This window comes from Erigeron canadensis, chromosome 2 (genome assembly GCF_010389155.1).
Source record: "Erigeron canadensis isolate Cc75 chromosome 2, C_canadensis_v1, whole genome shotgun sequence".
NCBI classification, from domain to species: Eukaryota; Viridiplantae; Streptophyta; class Magnoliopsida; order Asterales; family Asteraceae; genus Erigeron; species Erigeron canadensis.
Window position 1 is genome coordinate 1,798,171 of NC_057762.1, and position 10,496 is coordinate 1,808,666.

General features: G+C 38.1%; 1 protein-coding gene across 1 annotated transcript; it reads left to right on the plus strand.

The window, feature by feature from the left end:
• Positions 1-3,724: 3,724 nt before the first annotated feature.
• On the plus strand, positions 3,725-7,452 carry LOC122586707. The gene is made up of 5 exons (XM_043758694.1): positions 3,725-6,075; positions 6,162-6,506; positions 6,596-6,701; positions 6,778-6,886; positions 6,962-7,452. Exons 1-5 carry the CDS (start codon positions 3,725-3,727, stop codon positions 7,450-7,452), a joined length of 3,402 nt encoding a protein of 1,133 aa, XP_043614629.1.
• Positions 7,453-10,496: the final 3,044 nt, after the last annotated feature.

Consider the following 10,496-nt stretch of genomic DNA (forward strand, 5'->3'; position numbering starts at 1 on the left):
CGGAAGACAATGAAGGACCCCAGTGATCAGGCATGCGTGCCTTGGTATTTGGCATATGTGCCAACTCAGACAATTTCCTTTTTAACTATGGTGCCTGTGGATTTGAAACAATTATCATCTTTCTACAGTCTTATATGACTGTGTTTATGAATATTTTGTGCAGCTCCTATAGTGCTGCATGTATGAATATAACGCAGGGTGGCTATGACTGATATCTACAGTTGTTTGCGTACTTGTTTGCAGCTGATTGTGTTTGCGTTGTACTGTCTGCGAACCGCTGTGTGGTGTGATACATCATCATTTTTATATATGGTTTGAGAGCAATTTGCTTTTATACGATTTTTCATGAAAGAAAAATTTTCTTATATGGTTTGAGAACCATTTTTATTTTTACATGGTCTAAGAACCAAAACCCTTTTTTATCGGTAAGCAAATTATATATTGCTATAAATGGTTTGGGAACCACCTATGCGTAGGAAGGTACTTTATGCTACGTGCGGTTTGAGAACCGTCTTAGCATGCTTTACATGTCAACGTCCGTTGTGGCGGACGTTTGCAAATTTCCCCGGAGATTTTTTATGTATTTATGGGCGTCCCCATTTTTTCATCATATATGAATTAATGTCGTATCTCTTTGTCCTTGTATGTTTTTAAATTTATGCGCAAGTTTATGCACTTCTATTTAAATACGAGGAGAGATACACAAATAAAAGGAATATAAGCCTTTATTGAATAACACATTTGAGGTTACATACCATATCCTCTAGGCTTTTAAAAAAAGATAATGATTAAAAAGATTTTCCCTTACTAAAATTGCCTTGTCTTTGGTAGGTGTTTTAGTATCCATCCATGCGGCCTAGGTAAGGTCCTTCGCTCCATGTCAGGTAATGTGGCCCATCCTGGCCTTCTTTAGATAACTTTTTGTTCTTTGTTACTAAGGTTCCGATGCCTCTGTCCGATTGGTACTTGATCATGCCGTGGATGACGGATGGGATCATTTCAAACTTTTGTATCCCAGGTCTTCCTAGGATTGCCTGGAATGGGGAAGTTCCATTGACCACCAGGAAACTAATTTTCTCAGTTTGCTTCCACCTTCCCTCTCTAATGGTCATCTTAACCGATAGCTTTCCCATGGGGTTACCTGTTTCTCCGGAATACCCTTGTACCGAAGCGTCTGTCTTCTTGAGGTTCATTCGTGACACAGGGTGTAACTTCCAGAATGCTTCTTCGTACAGCACATTACATTCACTCCCTGTGTCTACCATTATCTCCTTGACTTTTGATATTTCCAAAAGGGCAGTGATTACCAGTGGGTCACGGAAGACCTTGTATGTCGAAGGAAATGAAATATTGCTTACATCGCCCCGGTACATCTTTGGGAGCGGGCGCTTTTCCACAGGTTTTTTCTTCAAAATAGCATAGATGGTTTTTTCTGGGCCTTTTTTCTTTTCTCCTTGTTCGTCCTCCTTCTTGGGATTTTGTTGCCTTACACTTTTAACCAGGTGTGCCAGCTTTCCTTCACTAATAGCTTCTTCTATGGCCTTCTTTAGCTGCCAGCAGGTGTTGGTATCGTGACCGTAGTCCTGGTGGAACTCACAGTATTTGGAAGTGTCTCTTCTGCTCCTTGGGTTAAATCGGGGTGGTGTAGAGAAATTCTTTGCTACGCTTTCGGTGAGCAGGATTTCTTTTAGGGTCTTGTTCAGTTCTGGTAGAATGGTCTTGTGAAATCCCGTATCTTCCTTCTGGTACAGGCTATATTCAGGCCTTTCTCTATCATTTCCCCATTTCCCCTTTTTTGCTGAAGCGTCTTTGTCATGTGGGGGACTGTTGTCCCCTTTAGAAACTATTTCCCTCGCATCCAAGAATACATGCATTCTTTTTGGGACTTGCTCATAAGTATTTGGAAGGTCCCTATATAGGAACTCTACTAGTGGTTTGTGACGAAGGCCGTGAATTAGTCCTGATATCCTTTGGGACTCAGCAAGGTCTACTATATCCTCTGTCTCCGTGGTAAACCTGTCGATGAACGATCTACAGCTTTCCGTCTCTCTTTGTCTTATCCCGTGGGCTGCCACGTGGATTTTCTTGTGTTTCTTCTGCTGACTGAATCGGGCTCTGAATTTTTCCTTGAGGTCGTCAAAGCTAACAATTGACCCTTTCGTCACGCTCTTTAACTATTCTCTGGCATCTCCTTCGAGAGCGTACCTAAACATTCGGCACGCAATAGGTACGTTCCATGTTTTCATCTCTGCCACCCCCTCGAATGCTTCCAGGAAATCATCCTGGTCGCTTTTTCCTTTGTAGGTCCCAAGGTGGGAAGGGTATTTTAAATCGGTTGGGAGGGGATAGCTTTGTATCCAGGCGGCGAAGGGTGAGTTTTAGACACTCCCTCCAACCAGGCTGAGTTCTAGGGCATTTTGGTACGTTGTAGCCCCCCAATTCTGGGGCCCATATGGTCTTGGAATTGGTGCTGACCCGAAGGTTTGTATTGCAAATTGGGGTGCAAAATACTAGTGTAAGGGCCCCACCGCCTGGTTACCATATGGCTGGGGATGATACTGTGGGCCGCTCGTGTTTCCATAGCCCTGCCCCGCGTATCCTTGGTTATATAAGCTTTGGTACGTTTGGTCCAAACACTACAAACTAAATGCCTTTTAGTGGCACAAGGTCTTTAATGGCATATTGTCTATATGCCACTAAAACATATTATTTAATGGCATTTTATGTGTGCCACTAATAGTTTGATAGTTATAGTGGCACTTTTATATTATATGTCACTAAAAATCAGATGCTATAATGGCACTTTCAAGTTTCTGCCCTTATATTCCATTATTTATTTAATGTATTTTAAGTTAAATAAGTGTGCACCACAACTTTTCTAGCAGATTGAGATTGGCGGGTGATGTTCCCTCCATCCCCAATTTACTCCCGCTCCAGATTTGCCTAAAAATTTCAATCCGCAAATTTCAATCCCGCCTCGTCCCTAAAAACCTTTGAAATCCACCAAAATACCCCACTTCAAATTCCATAAAAAAAATTCAAATACCTCACTTCACGTATAGTTCTTTTTATTTTCCTTACTTATTCACCCAGATCAATTTTAAGGTTTTGAAGATTTTGCAATCCACTTCTATTATATCTCAAATCAGGTAGTTTTCTTTCTAAATTTTAGATCCAACTGATTCAATTTTGTCATTTAAGGGTGGAACTTTTGGGTTGGATACCTAGGTTAACCAAAAAATAAATAAAATTAAATAAATAAACTGAAAACTTATTTAAATATTACAAAGGAGGAAAAGTTTATAAATATTTGAATCACCATGTTTAGTTTATGAGACTTTGTAGTTGTATTATGTTTGATTTGATGGTACACATGAGTATACTATTTTTATTTCAATTTATATATGGTTCTTGTGTTAGACGGTGTTTATCTAAACTCAATAATGCGATAATCTAGCTCCAAGTAACTTTTTGATGAATTTTGACATGATAATTATTAATATTATTTCTTGAAAATCTTATATAACTTCATGTGGAAGTCGACATAATTTTTATATGTGGAAGTCTTAATTGCTAGATTTTTGTATGCTGGTATATTGTAATATTATTATAAAATTTGATTTTAGCTTTACTACAATACATGGGAAGATAGACGTTTTTTTTGTTACATTTATTGTTTGTTTTTTTTTGTCACTTTAGCTTGTTACTTTAATAGGCAAGATTCATGGATAGATCTTGGATGTATCTTGCACCAAGATCAAGTCATAGTTTTAGAAATGGTGTGAGTTCTTTTCTAAATTTTGCATTTGAGAGATCAAGTGTTGATGGAAAAATACTGTGCCCTTGTGCTCGTTGCTTAAACATGTTTTATATTAGAAGAGAGGATGTATATGATCACTTGCTATGTTGGGGATTCCGATCAGAGTACCCAAGATGGGTATATCATGGGGAAGAGGTAGCAACTACATCCTCAAGTACAATGCATAGTGAAGAATTAGGAATGTTTCACCATGATATGCAGGGAATGTTAAATGATCTTGTTCAACCCGAAATAGGTCAGAGTAGCGTAGATAGAGATGGTCACAGTTTGGATAATCGCCAAGATGCAGAAAATGGGGGGCGTAGAGTAGAGAGAGATGGTAATAATTTATATAATGGTCAAGATGTACAAAATGGGGGATTTAGAGAAGAGAGAGATGGTAGTAATTCTGATAATGGTCAAGAGGCACAAAATGGTGGAAGCAGATTTGATGATCTAGTTAAAGATGCTGAGGAGCAGGTTTATCCAAATTCAAAATACAACAAGTTATCATGTTTGGTGCATTTGTTCCATATAAAATGTCTAAATGGATGGAGTAACAAATCTTTCTCTATGCTATTAGAGTTTTTAGAAGATTTGTTACCAGAAAAAAATTTATTGCCTAAAACGACACAAAAAGTAAAAAAAATGTTGGCAAACTTAGGATTAGGATACATAAAAATCGACTCATGTCCTAATGGATGCATGTTGTTTTGGGAGGAGAATGCGAAAGATGAAAGTTGCTCTAAATGTGGGGCGTCTAAATGGAAGGTTTCTCTAGATAATTCTGAGTATGAATCGACTCCACCAAAGAAGAAGGCAACAAATATATTAAGATGGTTTCCCTTAAAGCCTCGACTTCAAAGATTGTTTATGTCATCAAAGACAACCAACCTTATGAAGTGGCATCACGTCGATCGCGTGAAAGATGGGAAACTAAGACATCCCGCTGATGCGTTAGTTTCGAAAGATTTTGATCAAAAGTATCCAGAATTTGCAAGAGATCCCCGTAATGTTCGGTTAACTCTAGCAAGTGATGGCTTCAACCCCTTCCGAACAATGAATGTGGTGCACAGTATTTGGCCCGTTTTTCTTATTCCATACAACCTGCCTCCTTGGTTGGTTATGAAACAACCTAACATCATTCTTTCATTGATTGTTCCTGGTCCTAAAGGTCCTGGAAACAAGATAGACGTGTACATGCAACCACTAATAAGAGAACTTAAAGAGTTGTGGCTGGATGGAGTTGAGACTTTTGATGCTTCTACAAAACAGAACTTTCAGTTAAAGGCAGCTCTTCTTTCAACAATTTCTGACTTCCCGAGTTATGCTAACCTATCTGGGTGGAGCACTAAAGGAGAACTTGCATGTCCTTTATGTGGTTTTAATACAAGCTCCGAGTGGCTTACTTATGGGAAAAAGTGGTGCTATATGTGTCATAGGAGATGGCTTCCAATGGACCATAATTGTCGAAGCGACACTAGATCCTTTATTGAAAAAGAGGAATCAAGGGAGGCTCCTTTTCCTCCTTCTGGGGAAGAGGTTCTACATGAATTGGGCGATGTTGACTTTCTGGTTGACAATTCTCATGGCGGCCCATGGAAAAAGAAAAGTATATTTTTTATGCTGCCATATTGGGAACATGTATTGTTGCGTCACAATCTTGATGTAATGCATATAGAGAAAAATGTCCGTGACAACATCGTAGGTACTTTATTAGGACAAGAAGGGAAGTCAAAAGACAATTATAAAGCAAGACTTGATCTGCAACGTTTGGGTATCAAGAAAGAATTACATCCAAAGAAGCGACCTGGAAGTGGAACTGTTTTTTTACCAAAAGCATGTTACCAAATGACCCGTATGGAGAAAACTGCATTTTTAAAAACTTTGAAGTTACTTAAACCTCCAGATGAATTTTCATCAAATATTTCGTGGTGTGTGCAACTACAAGATCGTAAGCTGATTGGTTTGAAAAGCTATGATTGCCATATGCTAATGCAAGAGTATTTGCCAATTGCATTACGTGGAACATTGCCGATCCATGTAAGCTCAGTAATAACTGAGTTATGTGATTTTTTTAAGATAATATGCTACAAAGATTTATATGAAGCTGATCTCCAGTTTCTCGAGTCTAAAATTTCACTCACATTATGCAAAATGGAGAAAATCTTTCCTCCTTCATTCTTTACTGTAATGGTTCATTTGGTTATCCACTTAGTTAGAGAAGTTAGACTTGGTGGCCCAGTTGCTTTTCGTTGGATGTACCCTATTGAAAGGTAAGAAATGTTTGTTTCAATATTCTGTTTATGTCATGCTTTTTATAACTTTTTAATTTAAAGCTTATTATTTAACTGTAACACAGGTACCTTCTAACACTGAAGTCATACGTGCATAATAGAGCTCATCCTGAAGGTTCAATTGCTGAAGGATATTTAGGAAAAGAAAGTCTGACATTTTGTTCTAGATATCTTAAGGGGGTAGAAACGGTTTTCACTAGGGAAATAAGGAATGATGATGAAGGTGAACAAAATGTGATTGAAGAATCAAACAATCTTTGCCCTGGTCGGCCACTAGGTCGAAAATCAGATGATGGCTTACCAACTCGAAAAAGAAGAAGATCCTCAAATTCAGTCATTGATGAGAAATCACTAGCTCAAGCACATCGTTATGTTCTTTTTAATGTTGATTCAATTACGCCTTTTCGAGAGTAAGAAAGACTATCTTACTATTATTTTATATTTTTTGTCTTTTTTTTTAATCTTAAAAAAAGTTAAAGAATGTGATGTATGTTTGTAGGGAACATAAAAGGCTAGTGAAGGGACAGAACTCATCTCGTCGAACACCTGAGTATGAAATTGACAAGATTCATTGCCAAACTTTTAGTGAATGGTTTCAAAGAAGGGTAATAATGAACTTTTATTTGTATTATTGTTGGAATTTTAGGCTCCTACTCGAAAACTTATACTAGTTATGTGTAGGTTGCACGCATGGAAGAGCAAGAAGATGATACACTCACTCAGGAAATTAAGTGGCTAGCTCGTGGTCCAGTTAAGACCGTGCAACGCTACTCGGGTTACATTGTCAAGGGTTATCGGTTTCACACCCAAAAATGAGAGGAATTTTTAAAAACTCAGAATAGTGGTGTTGTTGTTACTGTTCAAGGTGCAAGTTATGCTAGTAGTCGAGATAGAAGGCCTGTTGATGGCGTGATTAACTACTATGGTAAATTGACCGATATTATAGAGTTGAACTACTCTGGTCTAATACGAGTAGTTTTATTCAAATGTGATTGGGTTGACATAAATAGAGGTTGCAAGAAAGATGGAGGGTTAACGTTGGTAAACTTCTCATACAAGGCACACACGGGTGCTAATTTGATAGATGATCCTTTTGTTTTGGCATCACAAGTCGATAAGGTGTTCTATGTTAGAGATTCTAAACATAAAGATTGGGAGATAGTGAGACATGTAAAACTTAGAGATGTATTCAATATCGGAGGTGGTGATGATGCAACACTTGATGGTCCTAACTTACATAGAATTGGAGATGATGGTGATGATGGGATTGATATTACTCCAGAAACGGAACTTGAAGGCATAAATGATGATGAAAATGATAACGACAACGACGAAGAAGATAATAACTTTCTTTAATATTAGATTTCATAATAGGGGTAGTATTTTTTTTCCGACAATGTTAATGTCTTGCCTGTTAGGGATGTATGGACACTAAAGTCTTTTTCTAGTTATGGATTAAATTGAGTTGCTCTAGTTAGAAAATGAGTTGCTGGTTAATTAAATGGATATAAACTTTGTGATTTATCGTATTGTATGCAATCTCTCGAGATTGACTGTTCTAACGAAGAACATTCTGATCAAGGTAATATTGAATGGTCAACCGATATAGTCAAGCTTTTTAGTTATAGTAGTTAGTTATTTTCTCTTTGCACTTACTAGCTGAAACTCCAAGCTAAATTTTGATATCTAAAAATACATTATAGGTCCTCCAAAGAAGCCCAGGGGTCCTACTCAAAAGCCTGAAATTTGGAGTATGAAAAAGTCTACAAAAATAGGAGTAACATTTAACTCATTTGGAAAACCAGTAGGGGACGAAGGTAATGAGCTTGTGCAATACCTTGGAACCCTTGTAAGGATGTCTCAACATGTTGAAATTCACTATCCCGACTGGCAAAAGGTTCCATTGAGAAAAAAGGAGGATATGTACTTGATGGTTAAGGTACTTGTTTTTAACAAGTCTAAAGTTTATAATAATAAGTCTAAATTTTATTTTACTTGATTAATGCATACAAGTTTACTTATTAAGGGTTTATTTGTAGGAAAAATTTGTTTTTTATCCCGCTGAAACAGATCTTATCAAGAAATGGATTATCCATAGCATGGGGAAAAAGTGGAGGACCTAGAAGGGTTCATTGAAAGCACGTGCATATGACTTAAGCTGCACCATTGATGAAATCGTAAAGAATGAAACTATGAAAGATAGCAGAGTGAATCCTATACATTTCAAAGATCTAGTAACTCGTTGGTTCACCCCTGAATTTCAGGTAATAAGGAATTGTAACTTTGACGACTTGTTCAATCTTAATAATTTATCATATTCATAAGATGAGTACCAGAAAGGCATCCTCTCATGTATTGAGTTTATTTGTACTTTCTATTTAACTTTATACAGACGACATGTGAGAAAAAAAGAGGTAGTAGATCAAAGATGGAAGAGCCTCATATAACCCGAACAAAATCATTTGCCCGTCTTGCTCATGAAGCGGTATTATTATCTCTAATTTGACTTTTATCGTTTTATTGTCTTACAACAGCTTTGTATTGGCGTTAAACTACAAATGTTACTATTATAGGAGATATTAAATAATGGAGTAAGCTTAACACGAGGAGAGCTATACATAAAAAGTCGCACCCGTAAAAATGGAAATACTACGGATGATAAGGCTGCTGAAGTTGTGGTAGCGTACTTTTTTAATATTTGCTTATAGTTTATAAATTTGTTGAGCTAGCTACTTGTCATTTATATATTCTTAAGATGAGAACGCTTTATTGTTATGCAGGCTTCACTAAAAGCTCTTCCACACTAAGTGAGAAAGATGATTTTTCAAATGATGACTACTCTAAAGTCAAAGGACCAGAAAAAAGGGGGTACATTCGGTTAATAGGAAGAATGCCATTGGTTAAGGAGAGTGGCGCTTCATGTTCTACAAGGCCACAAACACAAATTGTTGAACAACTTCAGAGTGATTTGGCTACTACAAAAAATGAGTTGTCTACTACAAAACTTGCTGTGAGCACTTTGTTGAATCTATTTCAAGAACATATCCCAAACGCAAACTTGTCGGCAGTCCTTAACAGTCTGAATATACAGGTACATACATTACATATAACTGAATTCTTATTTTACAATTTATTACCCATGTAGTACCTAAATGTTTCTAAAAATGTGTTAGATCTCTGATTCGTCTTCTGGGATCCCAAACAACACCCCTTTAGCCAACCAAAGATCACCTGGAAATCATTCTAATAGTGGTAATTGTTTACATGCCTTTTTGTTTTCTGCAATTATAAGTTTAGAAACTCATTATTAGTGCTTTTTAGTATTTTCGTTCTAAATTTTTGTCTTTGTTTTAACAGGAGGAAGTAGCTAGTGTTGCTCTTTTAGAGAATTAAACAAGGTTTATCTTGCATGTGGCCTAGGGTAGATGCTCATCCAGAATGAATTGTGGTATTTTTTATGAGTTATTTGTTAGAATCTTTAAGGTTTTTGCCAACAATTATGTGCCACTATTAGCTTCAAATGGCCCAAAATTGACAAGTAATTAGTGGCACAAATTATTTGCCACAAAAGTAATATCTGTTATTATGGCACAAAAAAAGTGCCACTATATCCATACAAACTTGCAGTGGCACTTATAAAAAGTGCCACTAAAGGTCTTTAGTGGCATTGCTTCTAGTGGCACTTTTTTTGTGTGCCACTGCATCCTTTTCCAGCTTTTAGTGGCACTTTTTTGACTTTTAATGGCATTTTTTGTATGCCATAAAATGACACTTTGTTTGTAGTGAAAGGTCCTGTGATGGTTAGCCCCTGAGGTCCCTGATAAGTGTAACTCGAGGGTACCTGATAAGTTTGGCCCGAAGGTCCTGTGTTTACTCCTGAAGGGGCGTTATGACCTTGAGGTGCACCTCGCAATGGGCCATTGTTGTTACCTCCGGGATTTTCTGTAGTGTTCTGCGGGTTTCGATCTGGAACGGGCTGTCCTCTAGGTACTTCGGGTCGTCGATCCTCAGTCCCTGTACCCCTAGTGCGGGTGTCGTCCCGAATCCTCCCTTCTGGGGCAAGTCCCTGGGTTCGGGACCCTCGGGTCTTCCTCCTTCTAGGTGGCTTTGAGGATCTTGGCGTGAGAGGCCTCTGCTACCTAGGTCAAAGCCGTACCCGGCTCCGGTTCGAGGTCCCGAAGTTCTCTTGGTGGGGTTTCTGCATCATAATCGTCATCTGTCTCGCCATCAAAATCTAGCACCCTGCTAGTGCTGCCCAATGCTCCAGTTCTCCTAAGATGGCTAATAGTTCGTCGGATATGACTGTAGTTTCTGACGATATAATCAGGGTCAAACAGCATCGGGTTTCTTGTCGGGGATCCCCGTGAAAACCTACCGCGGCCTTCGGGTGTTTGGGTAGT